At 46.3% G+C, this 25,272-nt stretch overlaps 2 protein-coding genes, 2 long non-coding RNA genes and 1 gene segment (V, D, J or C); 2 read left to right on the top strand and 3 right to left on the bottom strand.

The window, feature by feature from the left end:
- MAPK1 (mitogen-activated protein kinase 1) overlaps positions 1-25,272 on the top strand; it is a 235,831-nt gene that overhangs the window by 75,470 nt on the left and 135,089 nt on the right. The gene's annotated exons all lie outside the window — the stretch shown is intronic.
- LOC116459121 (importin-5-like) lies at positions 7,160-10,606 on the bottom strand. Its single transcript, XM_032753927.2, has one exon. It carries the CDS (start codon positions 10,511-10,513, stop codon positions 7,220-7,222), a length of 3,294 nt encoding a protein of 1,097 aa, XP_032609818.1. The 5' UTR covers positions 10,514-10,606; the 3' UTR covers positions 7,160-7,219.
- LOC131382027 (uncharacterized) lies at positions 11,253-13,999 on the top strand. Its single transcript, XR_009211176.1, has 3 exons — positions 11,253-11,405; positions 12,006-12,158; positions 13,884-13,999. It is a non-coding gene; the product is annotated as an uncharacterized LOC131382027 (long non-coding RNA).
- LOC116459136 (immunoglobulin lambda variable 9-49-like) lies at positions 17,497-18,880 on the bottom strand. The segment is given in 2 exon segments: positions 17,497-18,614; positions 18,752-18,880. Coding segments are annotated over 2 exon segments (372 nt in total).
- LOC131382026 (uncharacterized) lies at positions 20,353-24,826 on the bottom strand. Its single transcript, XR_009211175.1, has 3 exons — positions 24,682-24,826; positions 22,654-22,754; positions 20,353-22,532 (listed from the first exon to the last, which is right to left on the bottom strand). It is a non-coding gene; the product is annotated as an uncharacterized LOC131382026 (long non-coding RNA).

Here is a 25,272-nt window from a genome sequence, read left to right as displayed (position 1 = left end):
CCCCCCCCCCTCCCGGTTTGTGACCCCACCCTCTGCCCTGGGTCAGGCTCCAGGGCTTGAGGATGTCAGGGGGTGGCAAGGGTGGAGCTTTGTGGTCCCAGGGGGTGGGGAGGACACAGGACACAGCTGTCAGCCCTGAGCAGAGGACATCAGGCAGGGCAGGTGCCTGGTTCTGCTCTGATTACCCCCAGTCTTCTCAGAAATGGTCCCCAAGCGCCCCCTGGTGTCCAGACTAAGGCAAACCGTTCTATGATCAGGTGACCAGAGCCTCAGAGATTCAGAGCTGCCTCTGCCCCGCCCCGGGTTCTGGCCACTGTCCCTGCTCTCAAGTCCCCGCCCAGTAAGGTGGCCCCTGTGTCTCCCTCCTGTGGCCTCAGGGCAGTCTTCATGCTCTACTGGACTCCTCAGGAGTGAATCTGTCCATGGCTCTTTGGCTGTACATTGTAGAGGACTCAGGTGATGTCTACACAAAGTCCTTTTACTTCAGGATCAAGCCCAGAGCGTGGCCCGGCCCCATGGACTCACTTCCCCACCAGGGTTTGACACCGGGTCCTCTCATGTGGCTCCTTCCTGGTGGCCAGGGCTCCACTTCCTCTGTGGATCCTGCGGCGCTGAGGAGAAAGGGAGCTCTTCCCTCTGGGATGCCCTGGGGAGGAATTCCCGGAGGGTTTTCCTGGTAAATCTTTGTTCCCCCTCTACTTCCCCAGATTTGCAGTCAGAGTCTTCTGGATACTGTGACCAGGGATCTTGCCTAGGATTCTGTCCTCCAAGCAATGCCAGTCTGTGGGGAATCTTGGCAAATGTCTTTGGAGGGTCTCACTTAGAGCAAAGATGGTCAGTCTTTGAAGATGGGAAGAATTAAAATTTTAACTTGGTTTGACAACCAGAGTCTGTCCTCAGGTGAGCCTGATATGTCATAGCTCTTAGCATCGAGCAGCCCAAGTAGGATTTCCAGGGAAAAATTATGGTTCAAATTCAGTAGTGAGTGTTGTGGGGGTGGCTTGAAGGTGATAGAAATTATTCATCTTTGATCTGTAATGACATCTAGGATCTAATAAACTAAAAACAATAAGCTTAAGAAAAAATACAATTCTGTTAATCAAAATGAAAAATGGAACAGGTTATGTCTATGACTGCATGAGTTCTGGCATGATACACCCTGGACTCTTAACAAATATTTGTTTGGGGAATTTTATGGGGATGGAGGAAAACGGTTGGATGGTTATGTTGATAGTTACACTGGTGAATGTATCATCAGGCAGTTGCAGTACAATGAGACTTTTTGTTTTGTTTTGTTTTGTTTTTGAGATGGAGTCTCGGTCTGTTCCCCAGGCTGGAGTGCAGTGGCACCATCTCAGCTAAATGCAACCTCCACCTCCCAGGTTCAAGCAATTTTCCTGTCTCAGCCTCCCAAGTAGCTGGAATTACAGGCACGTGCCACCATGCCTGGCTAATTTTTGTATTTTTTAAATAGAGACGGGGTTTCACCACGTTGGCCCGGTCTCGAACCCATGACCTTGTGATCGGCCCACCTCGGACTCCCAAAGTGCTGGGATTACAGGCATGGGCCATTGCACCCGGCCACAGTGAGATTTTAAATGCTCCATTTAAACAACCAAATAGTGAGATTTATTATAGGCATTTAATAAAACCAATCCATATCTGTAACCGAAATAAAATGTATGCTGTGTTTTGGGATTGCACTTCAAGGGTGTCATTATTTTAAATGTGCCTTTTAGTGTAAGCCATGTTCCTTTACATAATTTTTATAGTTTTTAATAAATGTTTATTGTGTTTACATAACACATCAGGCATATTAAGTTTTATTTATTTCCAAGTAGAAATAAACTATTAGAGCTGGGCTTCACTTCCTGTTTTTTCTCATTGCTTTTTCTTTGATGATGCATAGATGTTCACAGTGAATTTTGTTTTCCTTTAATGAACAGGCGGTCACCGAGGCTGAGCAGTGTCTCACATACAGGACAAGCCTGCCCATGGCCCCCTCCCAGCCCACGGATGCGCTTCCTGGCGGATGCCCCATCAGCTCTTAGGCTGAAGACAGAGAGAGGAGCAGGTCCACAGCTAAGGAACCAGGTCACCCAGAGGCTCCGGGAGGAAGGGGCAACAGCTGGGACAGTGAGCCCTGGACAGAAGACACTGACTATGGATTTTTTATGTGATTCTCCTCAGGGACCCTCACAGACAAACCAAAACCCCAGTCTCTATGTGTCTTCAGGGCGCAGGCCCTTCCAGGTCCTCTTTTAGTCACTGCTCTAGGTCTCGGGCCTCCTCCTCCTGTGACTCACAATGGACAGCCTCCTCCTCAGGCTGCACCCTCCTTACCACATCTGACCCCACACCCATCTCCTCATTCCCCCATAAACCATCCCCTGCTCACTTCCATTAGCACTTTTGCATCATTCTGGGATCACAGCCTCCCCAAGGATGTCTCTGCAGGATATGCATGTTGCAGAGAGCTCAGCCCCTTGACAGGCCCGCTGTGCCTGGGCCACCCAAGGCTGAGCATCTCTCTTGCTTCTCTTCTACACCAGCTCTAGGCCAAGCCGTATCTGGACCTTTCAGAATGCCGAGCCCATGTTTTCTTAAGCATCAGACTTCCTCTCTCACATCCCTGGGTCACACAGGCGGGGTTCTCCTTTCTTGTCATCTTTCCCGCAGTTTCAAAGCTCAGGAAATGGTCAGCTCACCTGCACCAAAAGGAGGGGACACCTTTGGGACCAGGCCGAAGGCTCCTGGACTTCTGGGTCACACAGGCTGGATTCTTTCTTGTCATCCTCACCTCATCCACACCCACCATGTGTGGGCAGCTCCTTTTGCTTCTAGAAACAAGTCGATTCTTTTTGCACTGGGAGACCAGTAAGAAAAGGAGTTATTGTCACTGAACCCTTGCTCTGCTTTCAGTAACACAAGTGACAGCAGAAGCCTTGGCATGAACTGCTGTTGGTCACAGGCAGGGATAAAGGAGAGATGGGGCAGAGAGGATGAGTGGGGCAGATCTTTCTCTCATTTCCCCATGGAACAGGAACCCTTGGTAACATGGAGTCAGGATGCAGCTGTGTGACAGTGATAACCCGCCAGTCCTCAGGCTGGAGTGCAGAAGTTGTCCAGGAGGCTGTGGGAATAAACCCAGAGCAGGAGAATCAGGCTTGGACCTCTGAGGGACAACCACTGATGTCCTAAGACACAAAATTAAGGGCTATTTCTCGGAGGGAATGCCCAGTGTTTCTGCTGCTCCCCATGCAGGAAAAGGTGACATTGAGATGGGGGCCTTCTCAAGACTTTCCTGGGAAGTAGTCACTTGAAGCAAGCAGTATCTGTACCCAGATGTTCCACAGACTCACCACTAGAACCTGACTCAGTGAGAACCTCCAATGGTGTAAGAGAGGAGAAGAGAACACAGACCCTGGGGGATCAGCAAACCCATGCTCAGCAGTCCCCATGGTCCTGAGTGGGATGAGCTGCAGGAGTCACATCCATGGCACCTACTTCCCCCGTGGCCAAGGAGCAGCCTCAGCCTTGTCTCAGCCATGGTGGAGCCTCCCCTTGACTCTCTCATGTCCTACATAGAGGTTTACTGGCCTCAGGCCCACAGTTACCTTCAGACCTAACCCCATCTCCTGACATTTCCACTGAAATGCAGGTGCCCAGGACTGAGCCAGCTCAGCACTATATCTGGAATTCCCTGATCTGCGTCCTCAGGCAGCATTTCACATTTGAGTGCCTTGTTCCTGGGACACAGTGAGTCTCAGACAGCCCTGAGAACAGACTACTGGGGATGGAAGGGGAGGTCTCTCTACTTGTACGCTGGAAGAGCAGAGTCCATGCTGCAGGGGACTGTTCACCTGCTAGGATGTCCCCAGGCTCTGACCATGATGTGAGCTAGGAAAGACTCATTTTGCTTCTTTCAAGAACAAAAGTCCAGCTCCACAGGCAGTGGTGTTAGCACATGTGGACAAGCAGGCAACCCTTCAGGGTCATCAGGTGCTTTGGTTTTGTTTTGTTTTACTGAGACTTCATAAGAATGGATGGGAAATTGACAGAAGAGCCTTTTACAACTGGAAAGTTATTTCCAAATTTAGTTTGTCCCTTGGCTGGTTGTTTTAAAATTTAAAAACGGTTACATTACAAGACCCAGATCAGCGCGAGGTTTTCGTCCCAGTTCCCCATCTGTGTGTGACACTGTGAGAAGCGCCGCTGCTGGGCCAAATCACACAGTAATAGTCAGCCTCATCCTCAGACTGGAGCCCGGAGATGAGTAAAATCCCTGCATCGGTCAAAGCATCTTTGGATCCAGAGAAGCGGCTGGGGACTCCAGAGCCCTGGCCCTTATCTGAGTCTGAGTAGTAGTTCAGGAGATACCGGGGAGGACTCCCTGGCTTCTGCTGGTACCAGGATATCCTGTAGCTTCCAACATTGATGCCACTGCTCAAGGTGCAGGTGAGTCTGGCTGATGCTCCAGGAGATGCTGACAGGGAGGCTGGCTGAGTCACCACAGACTGGGAGAGGGAACCTGGAAACACAGGCATTTATAGGCTTTAAGGTGGAAACCAAGGTAATATTTTTTTTAGGGATCTTTGACAGAAGAGTCAGAATCAGGCTGTGTGGCTGACCCTGGTCTCCGAGGCCTTTTCCTACCTGTGCAGTGAGAGAGGAGCAGGAGGAGGAGAGGAGTCCAGGCCACGGTGGACACTGCCTCTTACCCCGCAGTGGGGCTGGGCTGCCCCAGGCCTCCTTTTCTTCCCACCCTCTGCAGAGGAGGGGCTGCTCATGCAAATGTGTTTCCACCCAGGGACTGCCCAGCCCCTCCTTGAGACCTGGGGATGCAGCTCAGCTCTCTCTGCAGACTGAGCGGGAGGAAGGTTTGCTTTTCTTCTTGCAAGGCCCTGGGAGGAAGCACCTGTTGAGACCATACACAGGGCCCTGCTCAGGGAATTCTGCCAGGCCAGAGAGGACACAGCTGCTAAGTCCCCATCAGTGAGCACAGGGCCCAGCCCCAAGGCCTGGATTTCTTTGAGTGAATGGTCCTTACTGAATAGCTGTGTTGGAACCACAGGGCAGCCCCAAAAGATCTGATGCTGGTCCCAGGACACACACTTTCCCATGGCTCAGAGACTTCAGAACCCAGCTGGTCTCTGCAGCTCTCCAGTCACTGTCTGTATTCACATATCCATGGTCTGATTCCTAGCCACTGTTTCTATCATGCTATGCATTATTACTATGATTTCTCACTCCCAGAAGTAGTCTTGGTCTGTGGGATGTGCAGCCATGTATATATAAAGTTGTCAGCACCCCTGCATGGCATTCTAGAAAAATCAAATTGCCCACATGTGCCATCAGAGTGGGCATCATGAAAAATGGGTCAGCTGAGGAGCTAAGTTGAAGGGCAGCTAGGGGTTGTTCAAAAGGACAGTGAAGAATGAGAATTTTCCAGGAAAAATAAATGATCCAATACATGTTAAAGGCAGCAATTTAGCAAAAGTTATATATCTAATGGTTTCCTAGGTTTTATAGAGATTCGACTCAATTTTGTGATGTAGGAACATTAAGAGATTTTGTAGACTTTCCTTTACCAGTGAACAGTGTGACATATATCTCTGTTTTATGAGGTTAGCCATTATCTCCCTAAGTAAAACGTCACTTTCTTCACAGTTGTGTCATATCTTTTGGTAAACAATTTGTCCCAAATGTTACACAATTTGTTTGTATCTTGATATTGCCACCTTTATTTTTTTACTGGATGCTTTCAGGTTATTTGAAATATCAGTATTTATTTTACCTGCAAATTGTTCTCGCAAGTATTGAATGCCAGAGGAGGCAAAGGCAGAGACCATCACTTCTCAATGTAGCCACGTCTACTCTTGTGCTAACTGTGCTAACTGTGCAAATGGCCCTTGGATTTCTAGACTCACAAGGTGCTTTAGTGAATAATCTAGAGTCAGGAACACTCACTTTCCTCAGGCACCCTCTCCTCAAGGCATTTGGAGAGAGATCCCTCTCATATAGATGAGGCAGGGAAGGTACTACCTGGCTTAAACCCCTTCAGTAACTCATCATTCTTATTATAAAATCCAAATCCTGTGGCCTCTGAAGCATGCCCTTCACACTGTGGCCCCTGCACACACCCACAGCCCAACCCACAGCCCCGCCCTTGCTTTCAGGGCTCCGGGCTCACTCGCTTCTCTGTCCTGGGAAACCCTGAGCTCCTGTGTTTTCCATGTTCTCCACACCAGCTTCTCCTCTGCCTGTTGGGAGAAGATGGGCTTCTACTCAAAGTCAGAGTATAAGCTTACATTTTGTCCATATTGTACACCTGTTAAAAGCAGAACAGTTACAAACAAGGATATTTTAAACACTGGTTAGCATGGAAACTTTTGAGCCATACGAATATACAGATACTTTTCTAATGAATTGTTTGCACCCATCAGCCAACTTTGACCATCATCAGTATGGTTCATCTTGTTTAATTTTTCAACCCATTTTACCCATCTACTTACTCCTTCGCTAGGTGATTTTTTTTTTTTTTGAGTTTTTACACAAGCCTCTTTTGTATTCAGTGTTGTTTATTGAGGAGTGAATGAGAGACTACTGCCAGACATGCCAATGACACTTCACATTCAAGGGCTGGAAGCTGGAAAGCTTCCCGACTGAGTCACTGTATAAGCCTTCTGGGAAAAAGAACCAAAGTGACATCAAATATGCCATCTTCATGCTTGTTGTTTGTCATCAGTTTTTTTCAACTTTTGGGTCTACTGGTTTGCTGGGTAGTAGGCTTCTTTCTACCCCACAGAAAGACTCACACTCCAATTCACAATGAACACTGAGTGCAGAGCAATTTGTGTGAACACACGTCTATACTGAGTAACTGTTCTTAAAGCTGTTTTTCCTTAAATTTCCTTATGTCTAATGAGAAAAATTAATTTGATTTCCCTTTCCCCTTCAGGTGGTGGGTTATACCAATAGAAAAATACTCTCCAGTGCTACCGCAGGACTTCCAGGAACTCCTTCAGTGGTCTGGTAGAAATCCACGGAAACTCCATTCTGCAACACAGCGCTGCTCTTCCTGCTTGTGGCTCTCCAGAAGAATGGCCTGCACACAACACTACCGATCTCTTTTGCTCAAAAACAAAACAAAGAAACCTAAACGAAAGGGTAAGCGTTTATTTGGAGTTAGTTTTCTGGTGGGTGACATTAAGGCCCTTCACGCAGAGTTCAGGAGCTCCTGAATGGCGGCCTGCTGCTCAGGACTGAGCTGTGCTATGCACTCAGTCCACAGTCCTCCAGAAGTCTGTACTTGGCGAACGACATTGGCCAGACGTTTGGCACAAGGATCTTCATGTTTAATTGCCTCGTGCATTTCTCCTTCCGCGATTATACTGAATATTTTGGGCAGATTGGTATTGTTTGGGCCAAGAACAATTGGATGATTACTTTCAATCAGGTCACATAGATAATTGAAAGTCTGAACAGCTTCTTCTTTATCTTCAGGTAGTGGCAGCCAAGACAACCAGTGTGGAAGGACCTCTTCAACGTTTACACAGTCAGGCTTGAACTTCATGATTTTCCCTACTGCTGAGATGCAATTCTCTGTAGCATTGACATTTTCTTTGGTCTTAGAATCTGCAGACTGAATAACTCTTACCAGCAGGGGAAGTGCTTCTGTACAAAAAGGGAGATAATTATCTCCACCATACTGTGCCATGACTCCCAGGCCATATGCAGCTGCTTGCCTGACTTCTGGGCTGTTGTCACATACATATTGGAGCATTGGTCTTAAGAAATATTCTGCATATTTAAATGAGGCTGGACTACAGTGTTCTATGACATCATCAAAGATGCATAATCCCCGTTGTCTGTCTGGCCATGGTCTATGTGGACAAATGAGGTTGACAATTAATGGAAGCAGCTGTTCAAACCATGGTAACACATTTTCTTTGTAGCTACTGAATATTGAGTGTAAAATATCTGACACTTTGGTCAGAATATAAACATCATTATCATCCTCATCTTGTAGTGACTCTTCGACCTGTTCATCACGGTCTTCATCTTGTCTTTTAACTTGTCGTAATTCTTGATTTTTAAAATGTTCTTCAAGCTTTGCTTTCAATATACCTCCCAGTTCTTCAAAGTGTTCATTATTAAGGCATCCATCTCCCATTACTTCAATGCACTTTGCAAAAGAATGCATTATTTCTGAGAGGACGTCTGAATCTGGTTCTGTACCAATGGCCTTAATTAGAGCATCACACATAAAATGCCACATCTGTGTGAGATACTCAGGACCACGGACTCTTGCACACTCCAGGAGGAGAGGCATGGATTCTGCTGCTGCCACTCGAACACCAACGTGGAAATAAAATTTCAGTAAAGGGACCATCAGTTTGACAACCTGTTCGGTGTACTCCACAAAGCCTTCTTTTAACTCCTTAGCATAGCAAACCAACATCTGGCAAGCAGTTGATTTTTCTTCTAGCCCTGCAGTTTTAATACCAAAGCTTTGCTGATCTCCAAGGTTCACAAATTCCCAACCATCATCATCACTCATATTCTCCATGTCTTGGGTATCTAAAAGGGGTACTTCGGGCTTCATTGAAGCCGTCTTCATTAAAGGTCCCATAACCACTGGAAGGTATTGCTGAAATTCTTTTGCAAGGATTTTGCACATTCTGGCCCATGCTGAGATCATGTAAGAGATCTGAGGATCATCATCTTCCATATCATTGAAGTCTGTCTGGGTCTTTAACAAAAGCTGCATCACATCTGATGCATCCTGCATGAATTTTTCCTTCCCAACAGCCAGACCAATGAGGCTAATGCATTCAATAGTTTTTCCTCTCAGAAGTCTCAGTTCTTTTTGAACCGCATTCTCAACAATGTGCTTCAGTGATGGCATAAATAAATCATAGTAGGGGACAAATTTTTCTTCTGCAGTATCGGCAACTGATGCAATGGATGTCACAACTTGTTCCAAAACTAACTTGGTGCCTTTCTGAATCAACTCTTGAAGCTTCAGTACCATAATGGAATGCAGATGTTTCACCAAATTATCCAAGTATGGAATAAGTAGTGACTTGGGACAGTCTTCAGTAAAGTTAATGAGGGCAGCAGCTGCATGGGCCTGCACACGTTGATTGCCTTGGTCTTCCATGGTCTGCAGCAGAGCTGCAATCACCTTCTCATGAAATTTCTTTTGGAAACCAGGTGCAAAATCTGTAGCCATCTGTCCCACGGCATTACAGGCTGCATACCTCACTCTTGGATGAGGATCCTGGAGAAAAAGTAAAACAAAATTTACAATCTCATTTAGAATTCCTTCCATTTGCTGGTGGCACCCTTCACCAATGGCAGATAAGGCCATCAATCCTGCATGCCGGTATTTCCAGTCAGGATTTTGAAGCATTTGCATAATGTGTTCCTTGATCATTGGCAGAACGAGCTTTCCACCAAGTCCACAAGCCATTCGGTCTAGAGCACTCTCGCCTGCAACTGCATTGCTGTCAAAATCATCATCTTCTAGTTCATCTGCATTTGCCCAGTCCTCATCTTCTTCCAAATCAACCATCGTTGCTAACATCTGAGGAATAGTCTGTGCAACAATATTGGTATGTTTTCTTAACATAGCAGCTGCAGTCTCAGAGAGGGTGACGATCACTTCAAGGGCAAGCTGGCGCTGCATATTGTTGAGGCTAGTATCTCCACACAACTTTAGACTTAGCTGAAGAGTTGCTTCCAAGTGAGGACGCAAATACTTCGGAACAGTATCTGCAATCTCAACGAGGGATTTTAGGACAGAATCATCATTCTGGTAGCACGAGTCATTTACAGCCTGTAGAAATCCCGGTAGCAAGTCTGCAAAATGTTTGAACAGAGCAACATTATGCTCATTTGCAAGTATAAATGCAGCTGTAGCTCTAGCAGATAATGTTCTGATCGACGGGTGCTCCTGATCTTGCATACACTGAACTAACATTCGTTTGATGACGTCTAAATAGTGCTGTTGCTGGTTCCCAAAAATTCCAGGGAAGTTCCAGAAAATGTGAAGGGCAGCTTCCCGCAGTCCCACATTTTGAGAGCTGACTGAATCAAAAAGGAACTTCAAACCTTCGGGCCACTTGTTATTGCCATCCTCATCTATTAAATTCCTGGCCGGTTCTGCCGCATTATCACAAACTTTTTTCCTCATGCTAGATTGTGTTTCCATCTGAATAATCATGAGGAGCTCACTCTTGATGGCAGTCTGAACATCAGAGGGAAGTGCTGGATAGACTTCATCAAATGCAGATGACAAGAGACGTCTTAGGAGAACGGCGGCCATTTGTCTAGCCTCTTCAGCAGCTGTCGTATTTCTGATGGCTTGTAAGAGGAAGGTGATCTTTGACTGGCCTGGGATATTCTCATAGGTTTCCTCTGCCTGTTTCCGGACCACATTGTCGGGGCTGAGCAGGTTTCCTAGGAGCAGGTAGAACTGTTGCTGCTCCGCCGCGGCCGCCGCCATTGCGCTAGGCGTGAGAGAGAAGGAGGGAGGGGAGACAGGAGCTGTGAGGCGCGCTCGCGGGCCGCGGGAGGGGCGGGGGCAGGCCCAGCGCGGGGACCGTGATTTTTATAACAGATCAATGAAGCAGTAAAATATAATTGGTACATAAATTAACAAATATATACATTTGAAGTGTTCCATAATTTTTGTGAATTAAAGCAACACATTCCAAGGACTCTTACATTAATTGATTTGTTTTTTAAGCATTCATGTCTAAAGTTAATTTATTGTAAAATAATTGGGAAACTGGAGGAAGCACAAAGAATGCTACGATTTGCAGATGGAGGACTCACAGCATTGCATATTGGATTAGAATAAAGTCCAGTTGGGCATCTACATTCCTAATTATTTATTGGCTTTACTCAGTTCTCCTAGTGGAGAAATATCTCTTCTGTGGACACAGAGCTCACAAACCCATCCTTCTTCCTTCAAGAATTTCCTCATCAAAGTCTGCTATGGGACTTGGGGTTGATGAGTTTAATGTTTGAATTGCATTGATCATATGGATGATTTAAAGCTCTGTAATGAATATTGTGAAGAAAGGATATCTAATGTAAAGTTTCTTAGTTATATAAATATTGCCAGAAATTTTCCCAACTCACCCATATTTGCAGTTTATTTGCTCTCGAGGGTTTTCTGTCCCCAGAATTTGCTTTATGATCTAAATTGCTTCCTGTGGTTTCTTTAAGCAGGACTGGGAAAGCCCATCACCTTCTCTCCACTTTCTCCACATGAACCCGTGGGATCCAGCATATATGGATCCATGGGAATCAGACCAAAAATGAGTGAACAGAGGCTGTGATTGGCAGTTGCAGAGACCAGCTGGGCCTTCAAGTCTCTGGGCCATGGGGAGGTATGTGTGATATATATTTGCATTTTTATATCCATATCCTTCTCCTGCTAACCAAATCCAAAGGCAAAAGTTCTTACTTAGTATCTTCCATTGAATGAACTTGGAATCTCAAACACAAAATAATCAGAATTTTTTAAAATTATTATCTTGACCTCAGATTTGTACCTCTTCCTGGGATTCCAATGTAGGTGAACGCCCATATTTAATAAACATGTATTGAGTCTGTCCTTAGTGCCAGGAAGTGTTTTCAGCAATGACAAGACAGAAAACAGCCAATAAACAATCTCATGGAGGTTGGATCTCAGCAGGGGAAACACAGTGAATAGAGTCACTAACTGTAAAGAAACATCTTCATGTGGATGATCCCATCCTGAAAAGTTAGTCACCCTGGGGATTTGAAGCCCATTGCTGACAGCTGAGCAATGCATTTCTATAACCCTGAAGAATGGGTTGACTTGTGCAGAAGTTGATGGTGTTTTTTTTGACCATGTGTGCTATAAATAATCCTGCATTGACAGGATGGGGTCAATCTCCTTGGCCTCACAAATGGCTGGGATCTTACTGTAAGGGAGAAATAAAACAGAACATTCCCGTCCTCAGGAAGAATTCCTAAGGACAATTAGACAACTGAGTGTGAAGAGGGAATTCGTCATCAGATAACCTCTCTCCTGCTCTCTTTGTGATGGAGAAAGACCAGCACAGATACAACAGCCCTGGAACCCTGCCCTGGGAAGGAGACAAGGAAGAAGAGAGGTAAACAGAAATGTAAATAAGGATGCCTGGGCAGGAGCTGAACATCCTTCCCTCACCCAGACACAGAATCCTGCCTGTCCACTGCTCTCCAGCTTTTCAATTGACCTTTACCCCCACACATCACTGAGGTGGTCACAAGGAACCTGGCGCATAATGACACCTCAGGAAACTCTCACTGATGCTGGGCCTCAGCCCTCACTCTCCCTCACCCCCAAACCAGGGCTGCAAAGACGGCAAATCAGTGTACCCCCAAATCAGCTACTTCAGCACTGACACCTCCCCTCTCATGGTTTCCGATAGAGCTCTGGGAGGTTTGATCTTGAGCTTTAACAGCAGCCCCTTGAGTGTGTGTAGTGCATCATCCTATGTGCTCTACAATGCTCTGTCCCGACCCTCGGTGCTTTTGCTCAAGAGAAAGTAAGCAGGTCTCTGTCCAGGTGTGAGAAGTGATGGTTCAAATAAATCTCGTTGAATAAGAGGGAAGGGCAGCAATGAGTCCTGAGTCCTATGAGCTTTCCAGAGAGAAGAAGAGTGTGACACACTTGATCACATCTGCAGGCTGTTGTCAGGTTCCCATCACAAGGACAAGCTCAGGGCCTCAACCTAGTGTCCTCTTTCCTCTAGTCCTTCTCACCATGGTGTGGGTCATGCACATTCCTCCCAGCTCAGCTGCTACATCAGATGCTAGATACCTCATCTCTCACATGCACAACGCCACTGCTTTCTAACTGGACCTTTTGCCTTCACACTGTCCCCTCATTGTTTGTCTTCCTTGGAGAAGCTGGACTTTCCTCCTAAATCTCAAACAAAAGGCTGTGTCTTCCTTGCTTACAACCCACTAAAGGCGTCCTATTGCTCTCCCCCTTCTGGCCAGTGTCACCTCTTTGATACACCACAATATGCCTTATTCCCATTGACTTCTTGACCGTCTCTCTTTAGTTTGGTTGTCAGCCCTATGAAGACAGGAACTTGTCTGTCTTGGTAACTCTGTATTCTGAGCCCTCCCCCTAGCCTGGCACATAGTAGGTGTTCAGTAGACAATAAGGATGATTAGACCTCTGCATTAGTGCATGTGCCTGAGACAGACCCAGCTGGAGTCTGTCCCTGCCTCCCCTGACCCATTTTGGGTCTGTCCCCAGAGCAGCCTGTTCCTGGAATCAAAGGCTTTCTGATTCTTTTTTTTTTTTTTCTGAGATGGAGTCTCACTCTGTCCTCCAGGCTGGAGTGTAGTGGCGCAATCTCGGCTCACTGCAAGCCCCGCCTCCCGGGTTCACGCCATTCTCCTGCCTCAGCCTCCTGAGTAGCTGGGACTACAGGTGCCTGCCACCACGCCTGGCTAATTTTTTGTAGTTTTAGTGGAGACAGGTTTTCACCGTGTTAGCCAGGATGGTCTCGATCTCCTGACCTCGTGATCAGCCCGCCTTGGCCTCCCAAAGTGCTGGGATTACAGGCGTGAGCCACTGCACCTGGTGGCGTTCTGATTCTTTTGAAGCAGTCTGACAATGTGCTTTTGCTAAGGGCTCCTTTTGCAAGGGCTGGCTCTGAGAGAACAAAGCTGCATTCTCTAGATCACTGTCCCTGACTTGAGTCCTGGGTGCTGGTTAGTGGCAGCACCAGGAAACATACACACAAATGGTAAAGAGCCCAGCTGTCCTAACAGCGGGTGGTGCTGCAGGTAGCTCATACTCACTGGAAACTTGGTGTGTCTTTGTCTCACTTCCCCAGACTGCAGCACTGTGGGGACCTCGATGGAGCTGTCTAAAGCCAACAGTAGAGATCAGCCTTGTCCTAAGCCTGGAGCCCAGAGATGCTCAGCAATACCTTCTTGCCAGACTGGTAGCCCAAGATTCAGTCCTGGATCCCTGCAGGTAGATATTCGCTGCAGGATATGGATATAAATATATGGATCTGTATATATGTATCAGAGGTTTGGGGGCACTTCCTGGTCATTGTTGGTACCAGGACACAAGCCCAAGACCCTTATTGCTGCTGCTTCCAGTGCAGGAGATGGTGACTGGTTTAGCCACAGACAGACTGGTTAAACTATTATATTAACTATTATCTATATAAACTATTATATTGAACTCCGTTTAAACTCTTGTGTCTGAAGAGTGCAGGGATATTTTTTCTGGTATCCTTGTAGTGATTCGTAAGATGCAGTACACACTTACATTTATTGGCACTTTTTTTTCTAGATATCGCTGGCCTTTATATGACAATGTGCTGTAAATGAATAGTTAGGATCACCAGCCTAGAGTTGATAACTGAGCTTGGAAAGGTGATGAGAAACTAACAAGAGTATATTATGTGAAAAACGCCTAGCACTGAGGACATAAGATATTACTGAGTAGTGACAGAGCACCCCAGGAAGGACACTGAGAGGAAGAGTCCATTGTGGGGGAAAAGCAGGAGAGGTCACTCAGGGCTCTTAATTGTTGGCTTTGGGTCAGATCAGGCTGACTCTGATTCCATCTCCCAGGACACAGAGGAAGAGGAGCACTGAGATACCACTGCTGTGCCCAGGACCCCATGAGTGGAGAATCTCAGCAGCAGCCCCCAGATGCCTGGGGAGCAATTGTGTTGGGATGAGAGTAGAAGGGGCCTCACAGGGAATGTATGGCCAGAGGGAGAGCTCATTGTGCTGAGCCCCTGGGTTTGGTTGTCACTTCAGGAGGGGCAGGTGAAGAAGAGGCACCCATGTGCTGGTGGTCAATTGTGCCACTGGTTTCATTTCTTTTTTAAAATTTAAAAAAATTTTATGGGTACATCAGAGTTGCTTAAATTTTCACTTTTTGAACTTTCTCTATTCTCATTATTAACTGTGGGAAGAGGAGGCTATGATGAACTTTTTTTTTTTTTAATGCTGCTTTTAAAAAATAAAAATGGGATCTCAGGCTTGTTTTGAACTCTTGACCTCAAGTGATTCTCTTGCCTTGGCCTCTCAACATGCTGGGATTACAGGCATGAGCCACCACGCTTGGCCTAAAATGTTTTGGTAGAAGATGTCATAATTACTTTTTCTTCCAATATTCTTTGTTATCTTAGCCTTGTATAATTTCACATATTTCTTTGCAGCTATCTTTGTGACTTTTTTTTTGTAGAGAGGAATAAAGATAAATCACGTAAGATAGGCTTGTTTCAGAGAGGAATGAAGCTTGTCTCTCTAACACTCTTGCCCTGCAGACATTCTTGCCCTCTGCCATCCATGCCCCACTCTCATCACAGAGCCTCCACTTCAGGGCCCTCAGGAGACCATGCAGAGTCCCGCGGAGTCTCTGGAGGGAAGATGCACTGTGGGCAGAGAGGTTGGCGTTTTTCTACTGTTGTGGCGCTGAGGTTTTCCTCCAGCAAACAGGGAGGCTTGGTTTTGGTACACTGGATTAAATTGTGGAGAAGGAAGCTGCATTTACTGAGTATGAAGAGTGTTAAAGTTATGTAAACTTTATGTTTTGTATTCTATTTTATAAATTAACTCAGTTTTGAGGGGTTTTAATATTTTAAAATTTTTTTTAGGTTTTCTAAAATTTGGTGAGAGGGAGATTTTTTCCGTGTTTCCATTATGTTTCTTCAAAGCTTTATATGGTCCATTGCTATGTTTATCATTATACATAGGATCATTGTTGTGTTGTGTCACTAATATCAAACTTTGCTCCTGTAATTAAATTCTGGCCTGCCCGAATCTGCATGTGTGTGTGTGTGTAACTTTTTATTTTGCCACTCCTATAAATAACTCGTAACTCTGCAATTGATGATAGATCTTAGTATTGTGCTTTATGAACACATTGTTATAACAACATAGGGGGTTAAAAATAAAAATTTTGCAGCTTAGAAGAATATATGTGACTACTTTCTCCTGGGCCCTGGAGAACGAGCATCAGGAGCCCGTGTTAGCCAGAAGCAGCAGCAGCCTCTGTGTGAAGAAGATGGAGATGTTGGGAGCACAAGGTGAGGCTGAGCCAGGGTGTGTGTGTCTGACATCCCCATTTCTGCATGGGGTCCCCACTTGATTCTCACACTCTGTGCTTGAAGACAAGGCTGCCCTCACCATCACAGGGGCCTAGGCTGAAGATGAGGCTGAGTATTATTGTGCTCTGTGGCAGAGCAAGCAACCATCTCCACAGTGACAGATGCAGATACTCTGATATATTTGAAAATATTTGCAGTATAGGTCTAGTTTTGTAATTTTTAAAGTAGGAGGGTTTATATGAAAATAACAGTATTATAAACTGAACTTCTCTCTCTCTTTTTTTTTTTTTCAGATTCTCCTCTGCCCCTGCAGAAAAATAAAATAAAAAGCGTCAAGACTTCTTACCTACATTGGTACATTGGCACCAAAACAAGTTTATTTATTAAGAGCTTAAGGGGGAAGAGTTTATAATGTTTATATCTACAAGAATACATTTACTCAATGTAATCAACCAACGTAATTACTCAACGTAATATCAACCTAAAGAAACAAAGGGAAATATCAACCAAAATATCAACCAAAGAAACATAGGGAAACTGTTTAGAACTCACAGACCTAAACCTGAGGAAGTAAACCAGGGATGAGTCTGACAGCCATGTCCTTAATGAGGAGGGGTCACCCTATACCTGGAAATTCAGGAGCTCCTCAAGAGTACAATCTCAAGAGAAAGAGAAACGCAACTTCCCTGAAGTTTCAGAGTTCAGGGAGTAACCAGCAAAGACTGGGCCAAGAGCAGGGACATGTATGGGCCAGGAAGGGGGCCGCGCATGCTGGACTTCTGCTCTAGTTGTTATCCCACCCAGCAACCCGAAAGGCTGTTTGTGCTTAGAGGACAAAATGATTCTGTTAGCATTAAGAGGCCAGTAGAAAGGGAGGTATTTTCATTGAGTCTATAAACATAGACCAAGGATTGGGTATGAGAGGAGTTCAGGCAACAAACCATGGTGGACACAGCCTCTGGACCTCACAGTTGGGCTGGGCTTCCCCAGGCTTGGCTATTTTTCCTTCTTCCCCCAGGGAAAATAAGAAGCTGTTCATGCAAATCCACTCCCTCCCTTCTGGCTAGATGAGACCCTACCTGATCACTGATTCAGGAACCCAAGAGGGGACGTGAGGACAGAGGAGGTTGAGGAAGGAGCTGCTCTGAGTGTGGGCCCAGGAGGGTCCTCGAGGGAGCAGCTGTTGGGAACAGGCACAGGACCCTGCCCAAGAGGCTTTGCTGGACCCTGAGAGGACTAGGCTGCTGAGTCTCATCAGTGAGCACAGGGAGCAGCTCAGCCTCTGCCAGCCTGTGGCCAGTGGGGCTCACCCAGCTGTGAGCAGCCCCAAGGCAGGGCCTGGGACAGTTACCCATTGCTCCTGCTGGTCACAGCCCCATCTTGGTTGTCTACAAGGGTCCTCAGTCTTAATGCCTGGGAACTGGAGTCTGTAGTGGAGGTAGTCTTGAAAAGGGTTATTAACCCGTGAAATTTGACCTCAATCCAGGTATTTGTCATCAGAAGGCATTGCAGAGTGATTCCACCAGAGCTCTCTCCCTGCATGTGGAAGAATTTATTCTGTGAAGGCAGTGGGGGCCTCTCCCAGAATCTCAGATACAGAGCAGGCTCACATTCCCCTATCTTCGGTGTGTGTCAATTCTCTCTTTCTAGGACAGCCAAGCACATGCACCATGAGAGCTCTGTGCACATGGAGGTGATTGGAGATGGCTGAAGTCCACGTCGATTATGCGACCCTGTGAGTCAGGGTGAAGGCCTTATGTCTCCAGGGAAATTGTCAGTTCCCATCACTGTAGAGGCAGCTCACAAATGTTGAATATGGGCAAAGGTAGTGGGAGCTGGTGACAGTGATTTCCCTATAAATGCACCTGTGAGCAGCTCTACAACCTGGAAACTTAAATCCCATCGGAGGACAGGTGAGCGGCAAAAACCACAAATGTAGGTGTGCAAATTTCAATGTTTAAAAGCTCTTGAGAAAATATTTACATGCAGGGAACATTTGCTGTGAATTAGAACTCCAAAATGTCTAGGAAGGTGAAAACTTTAAATACGGAGTTAGGAGACAGGCCTCTGAACTGTGAGTCAGGCCAGTGGGAAGGAAGTGTGGACAGAGCAGATCAGCTGGGAGGTTTTTGTCTCACTTCCCCTCTGCCTGTGTCACTGTGGGTTACACGAAGTTGCTCCCACTGCCATGGTCTGCCCCACAGTGGTAGTCACTCTCATCCTCTTCCTGGATGTTCTTGATGGTCAGGTACCGATTCAGGCCCGAGCCCGAGCCTGAGAAGCGATCAGGGATGCCATCCCCCTTGGATCCCACAATCCCACCAGTACCCACTCGCATCACAAACCGAGGGCCCTTCCCTGGTCTCTGCTGGTGCCAGTCCACCTTATAATTACTGTAGCCACTGCTCAGGGTGCAGACGAGTGTGACCGATGCTCCCAGGGAGGCCGATGCCGAGGGTGGCTGAGTCAGCACAGGCTGGGAGAGGGACCCTGGAAACACAGACACCCATGAGGGCTCCTGTTGGTAGGTGGCTGATGAGCTGTTGGAAGAGGAAGAGCAGGGGTGGGGAGCAGGGTGCTGGGAGGTGGGGGTCCCTCTGGGGGCCCAGCCCATTGCCCACCCTGACCTGTGAGGAGACTGAGGAGGGTGAGGAGCAGAGGAGCCCAGGCCATGGCGGAGCTGCTGCAATGCTGGGTTCTTCAGTCTCTCAGCTGAGCCTGAGGCCCCAAAGCCTCTTATCCCCTCAGTGAAGGACTGGGCAGGGGCATCACATTCCATGCAAATCTGCTCCCTCCCAGGGCTAGTGATTAGCAAGGGCAGGGCTCAGAGCAAGAGCTCAGGTCCCACAGGATTCACAGAGTTTGCCTCCCCCTAGTGGCCAGGTGCTGCGTCACACTCAGGGCTCAGACAAGGTCTCCCTGGGCCCCTGCTTCACCTGGAGCCCATGTAGGTGTCCTGGAAACTTCTCGGGCTCCATTTCTAATGTCTCAGGAATCTCCACAGTGCTTCTTTCCCTCTGGGGTCCCACAGTGGGATGCAGTGACTAGATCAGTTAATCCTGGAGCCCGCCCAAGGCACCTGTTCCAACTTTCATTACAGGATGGGCGAGCCCTTCAACTGTTACTCCACACAAACTGAAGATGTGTCCACACTTGTAGATGACCACCTTCTCACTCTGTCCTCATCTCATTTTATGTTGTCCATTTTCTAATCTCCTCTTATGAGATCGTTATGATCTCATTTCATCTTAATTACCCTCTGTAATGCTCTGTCTCCAAATACAGTAACATTGGGGGTTAAGGCTTCAACGTGAATTATAGAAAGTTTAGTACATAATGACCAGTAATTACAGTGCTTTTTTAGTTGATGAGAATGAGTTAGAATAGGATAAATACATAAGTGTGAAAAGGAAAATTTTATGAATATAACATTGTATATATATATATATATATATTGAGAGAGTTTGTCTGTCGCCAGGTGAGTGCAGTGGGCAATTTGGTCATGAAGTCGCCTCCGGTTCATCTCCGGGTAGCTGGGACTACAGGCGCCCGCCACCACGCCCGGCTAATTTTTTGTATTTTTTTTTAGTAGAGACGGAGTTTCACCGTGGTCTCGATCTCCTGACCTTGTGATCCGCCCGCCTCGGCCTCCCAAAGTGCTGGGATTACAAGCGTGAGCCACCGCGCCCGGCCTAACATTGTATATATTTTGACATTTGAACAAGTATATTTTTAATTGTCATAAAATATACACAACGTAAAATGTGCCATTTAAATCACTTTTAACTGTAAAATCCAGTGGTGTCAAGTACATTCATAATGTGATAGAATTGCCTGGCATGGTGGCTTGCACCTGTAGTCCCAGCTACTCAGGAGTCTGAGGCAGGAGGCTTGCCTAGACCCACTTGCCTAGACCCAAGAGTTCAAGGATGCCGTGAGCTATCATTGCACCACTGCATTCCAGCTTGGGCAACAGAGCAAGACACCACCTCTTACAAAAAAGCAATAGAGTCATTACCATTATCAATTTCCATAACTTTCTCATCATCCCAAGTGAAAAGTTTGTACCATTTAAACGCAGGAGAATCGCCTGAACCCAGGAGGTGGAGGTTGCAGTGAGCCAAGACTGCGCCACTGCACTCCAGTCTGGGCAACAAAGAGAAAAACTGTCTCATAAAAAAAAAAAAAAAAAAAAAAAGACGTTCAAGTAATCAACGGACATGAAAAAATGCACAACCTCACTAATCATCAGTGAAATGCAACTCACAAACACAATGAGATACCATCTCATGCTGGTAAGAATAGCCATTTTTCCAAAGTCAAAACAACATGCTGGCGAGAAGCAAAGGAAAGGGAATGCTGCTACATTCTTGGTCAACGTGAAAACGTTCACACTGTGCAAAGCAGTTTAGAGACTCTCAAAGAACTTAAAACAGAACTACCATCAGACCCAGCAATCCCACTACTTGGTACCTACCCTAAAGACAAAAATCCTTCTATCAAAAAGACACATGCTCTCGTGCATTCATGGCTGTGCCACTCACAAGAACAAAGACGTGGAAGCATCCTAGGTGACCAGCAACAGTGGATTCGACTTTTTTTTTTTAATGTGGGGCATACACACCACAAAATACTATGCAGCCATAAGAAAAACACACAATCATGTCCTAAGCAGCATGGATAGACCTGGGGATTATCATGTTTAGCAAACCAAGGCAAGAACAGAAAACCAAATACTCCATGTTCTCACTTATAAGTGGGAGCTGAACAGTGAATACATTCAAACATAAATATGGAAACAATAGACACTGGGCACTATCAGATGAAAAAAGGAGGCAGAAAGGGGGTGTGGGTGGAAGAACCACCTGACAGGCACTTTGCTCACTGCCTGTCAGTGACGGGATCAGTGGCCACAAGCCTCGGTGTTATCAAATGTTCACATATAACTAACCTGCAATTTAATCAAAATAAGTCAATTATATATATATTTTAAAACAGGGTTTCCCCGGGCACAGTGGCTCCCACAAGTACTCACGGCAATTTGGGAGGCCAGGCAGACCACTTAAGCCTGGGAGTTCGAGAGAAGTCTGGGCAACATGGCAAAACCTACCTCTACAAAAAGTACAAAAAAATTAGTGGGGCATGGTGGTGCCCACCTGTAGTCCCAGCTACTTGGGAGGTTGAGGAGGGAGGACTTGAGCCCGGGAGGTCAAGGCTGCAATGAACCAAGATCGCAGCGCTGAACTCCAGCCTGGGTGACAGAGCGATAACATGTCTCAAAAAAAGCAAAAAACAAAAAATAGGATTAGAATATATTATAGATAGATACATATATACATACATGGATGATAGAGAAAACAAAACCTACAGTCATCCAAGCAATCACTGACTGGCATAAATATAGAAAGACAACCGAATGGACAAAATGAGGGAGCCAAGTAATCAACCCAAAATTATATTTAGGGCACACATTTTGCAAAAGCACACCAAGGCACAACAGTTGAGAAAACTGGGTAGTCATGTGCACAAGATTGAAATAGCACCCCTATGCTGCCCAATACACAAAAATCTATGAAAAATAAATCAAACAGTTAAATTAAATCCTGAAAGCAAAACACTCCAAGGAGAAAACATGGGATTAGCGTATATTTAGGGGAAACGTGGCCCTGTGCACATAGGTTGCAAAAAGAAAAAAGAAAAAGAGAAGGAAAAATGAGGGGATAAATACTTGTAGACAATAAAATGGCTTAACAATCTCTTTTTTTGTACAGGACACATAAATCACTGCCAACAAATGCAAATATAAACCTGAGAGACTAAGTACAACATTAGAGCCTCTGCACAGGACAGAATAAATGAACCCAAAGAGAAGGCATCCTACGCACCCTAGACCAGACATGGTGGCTCACAAGGTCAGGAGTTCGAGACCAGCCTGGCCAACATGGTGAAACCCAATCTCTAGTAAAAATACAAAAATTAGCCAGGCATGGTTGTGCATGCCTGTAATCCCAGCTACTCAACACGCTGATGCCAGAGAATTGCTTGAACCCAGGAGGCGGAGGTGGCAGTGAGCTGATATCACGCCACTGCACTCTAGCCTAGCGACAGAGGGAGACTCTGTCTAAAAGAGAAAAAAAAAAGTGGGCAGGCGTGGTGGCTCATGCCTGTAATCCCAGCACTTTTGGAGCCCAAGGCGGGTGGATCACGAGGTCAGGAGATCGAGACCATCCTGCCCAACATGATGAAACCCCATCTCTACTAAAATAAAAAAAAAAAAAAAATTAGCCAGGCATGTTGGTACGTGTCTGTAGTCCCAGCTACTCAGGAGGATCGCTTGAACCCCGGAGGTGGAGGTTGCAGTGAGCCAAGATCGCACCACTGCACTCCAGCATGGCGAAGAGCAACACTCTGTCCAAACACAAAACAACAAAAAAATGTAAATACACAATGCTAATATTAACATGGAACCACAAACAGCCCTGAACATCTAAGGAATCCTGAGAAATACAGACTAAGTTGGAAGACTCACAATTCCTGATATCAAATTTTGTTGCAAGCTGTAGGTAGCCAGTATTCCAATCTGCATGGTCATGTGATATGCCACTGTGCTCCAGCTTGGGTGAGAGTGACCTGTCTCAAAAAAGAAAAAGATTGTGAGAAAATATGAGGGAATCATAGAAGTGACAACTGGTTGTTATCAAACACGTACACAGAAAAAATATATATCAAATAGCATAAAAAAACACCTAACCAAACTAAAACTGGGCAAAAAACCTGAATAGACATCACTGCAAAAACAACATAAAATGCACAAACACATAAGAGAAAAGGTCCTCAGCATTCTTATTCATCAGAAAAGAATGTACTCCAAAACCACATTCAGATACCATCTCAAACCTACTGGAATACATGTTACTGAAAATATCTTAAAAATTAAAAAGAATGCTGGTGTGGATTTGGATAGCGGGGAAATCTTATACACTATTGCTGTAAAGATAAATTAGAATATACACTATGGAAAAAAGGTGTAGGCCGGGCGCGGTGACTCACGTCTGTAATCCTAGCACTTTGGGAGGCCGAGGCAGGCGGATCACCACGTCAGGAGATCGAGACCATCCTCGTTAACACAGTGAAACCCCATCTCTACTAAAAATACAAAAAATTAGCCAAGCATGGTGGCATGCACCTGTAGTCCCAGCTCCTCGGGAGGCTGAGGCAGGAAAATCGCTTGAACCCGGGAGGTGGACTTTGTAGTGAGCCAAGATCGTGCCACTGCACTCCAGCCTGGATGACAGAGCGAGACTCTGTCTCAACAACAACAAAAAAATTGTAGATTCCTCAAAAAATTGAAAATGCAACTACCATACGATCTAGCAATCCCACTACTGGGTATACCTCCAAAGCAAATGAAAACAGTATCAGAGATCACAAAGCCTCAATGAGGATAGCAGACTTTCTTCATTAAATGGTTTTGAGAAAACTGATGTTTGTATGAAAAAGAATGAAACAGGACCCTTCTGGTATACACTAAACAAAAATCAACTCGAAATGGACTGAAGACCCAAACACAAGACCTGAAATTATATCTCACCATCACCTGTAAGGAAAAAGGTCGGGGGAGATGATGGAGCACTTAGTTTTGGGGCAACTTGCATCTAAGCTCACAGGTTGGAAATGGGAAAAGAAAAAATGGGGAAAAAAAAAGCAGAAAGGTAAAACTCGTAGAGAATGGAATGGCTTGTGAATACATTTATTTTTTAAATTGGGAAAGCGAATCACAAGTAACAAAAGCAAAAACAACCACGTGGGGCTACATCCAACTGGAAAGCTTCTGTACAGAAAGGAAGCAATGAACCAAATGAAAAGGAATCCTACAAATGTGGAGAAAGTTTGGGGGGAGCATATATCTCCTAAGGGGTTGTTATTAAAAATATGCAATACGTTAACAGCGCTAAGCAGCAATAACAACAAGATAATCAACCCCAAACTGGGCAGGGACCCTGCACAGACATTTCTGCACAGGCGACATAACACTGAGCAGCATGGAGAGAACCAGGTCCTCAGCATCGCCGTCATCAGGGGCAAGTCCCCGTCAGGCTCACACCAGGGTGTCCCTCCCCCCGGTCAGGTGGTCGCGACCGGATGGACAGAAGGGGACATAGGCTTTCCTGGGGGTGGGGGATTGGTGGGGGAGTCAAAGAGTCCCGATGGCGGAGTCAAAGAGTCCCGATGGCGGGAAGGCAAATTTAAAAATTCATCAAATCCTGGAGGCAGCTGGCATCTTTTTTCCTCCGTCTGAGGCCTGGGCAGGAGTCGGCCAAATACCCAGGCCTGGCCCCCACTCCCACCTGGGCCCGGCTTCCCCCTCCTCCTGGGGCTTTCCTCTCTCCCCATCTATATAGGACAAGTTCCCTCAGAAAAAGTCCTCAAACCCTAAAAATACCACAGTCTGCTACACTTGCCATCCTCAAAAGCCCTCAGGGAACAAAATTAATGGTAAAACAAATACTAAAATACTATAAGAGAAAGAGGAAAACTAGTGAGAAGATGAGCATACAGGGAAAGTTCCAGAAAACAAGCTTCTGTAGTCACCGTGTAGAAAGAAGTGCCCTGGAGAATCTGAGCTGCAGGCAGCTCCCACCTAAACAGTCAGGGCCACAGACAGGAGCTGTTTCCTCCCCGGGGGGTGTCTCCAAGTCATCCCCAAGCCGCCGCGGTGCCCCCTCAAGCGGGTCCCGAAGGAACCGCAGCCATTTACACCACGCACGCCATTAAGCCTCTGCGTTGAGAACACGCATGCGCACCATGTGGGGCAGAAAAGGCTGTTTCGGCGCCCCCTGCCAGTCACAGTGCACAGTGCAGGATGATCCACTTCATGGTCAGCATCAGCCCAGGTCAGTCTAGGAAGGGTAGAAAGGTGTGTTGTGCGACACCAGGGCGGAAGAACTCCCCAGTCTATGCATGTGGACCTCCCCTTGTGAAGCTCTTATTTTCTTTTTGTTTGGACAGGGTCTCACTCTGTCGCCCAGGATGAAGTGCAATGGTGTAATCACAGTTCACTGCAGTCTCAAACTCCTGGGTGGGAGGCTGTATCGTGGGAGGGCAGGGAGGGCTGGGGCTGCTGAGAGGCTGGGAGGAGGGGGCTGTC

Source organism: Hylobates moloch, unplaced genomic scaffold, assembly GCF_009828535.3.
Source record: "Hylobates moloch isolate HMO894 unplaced genomic scaffold, HMol_V3 SCAFFOLD_19, whole genome shotgun sequence".
In the NCBI taxonomy this organism is placed as follows: domain Eukaryota; kingdom Metazoa; phylum Chordata; class Mammalia; order Primates; family Hylobatidae; genus Hylobates; species Hylobates moloch.
This window is presented reverse-complemented; position numbering and strand designations above follow the sequence as displayed.

Coding starts and splice junctions, on each gene's coding strand:
- LOC116459121 (XM_032753927.2), bottom strand. CDS start 10,513: ATGGCGGCGGCCGCGGCGGAGCAGCAACAGTTCTACCTGCTCCTAGGA.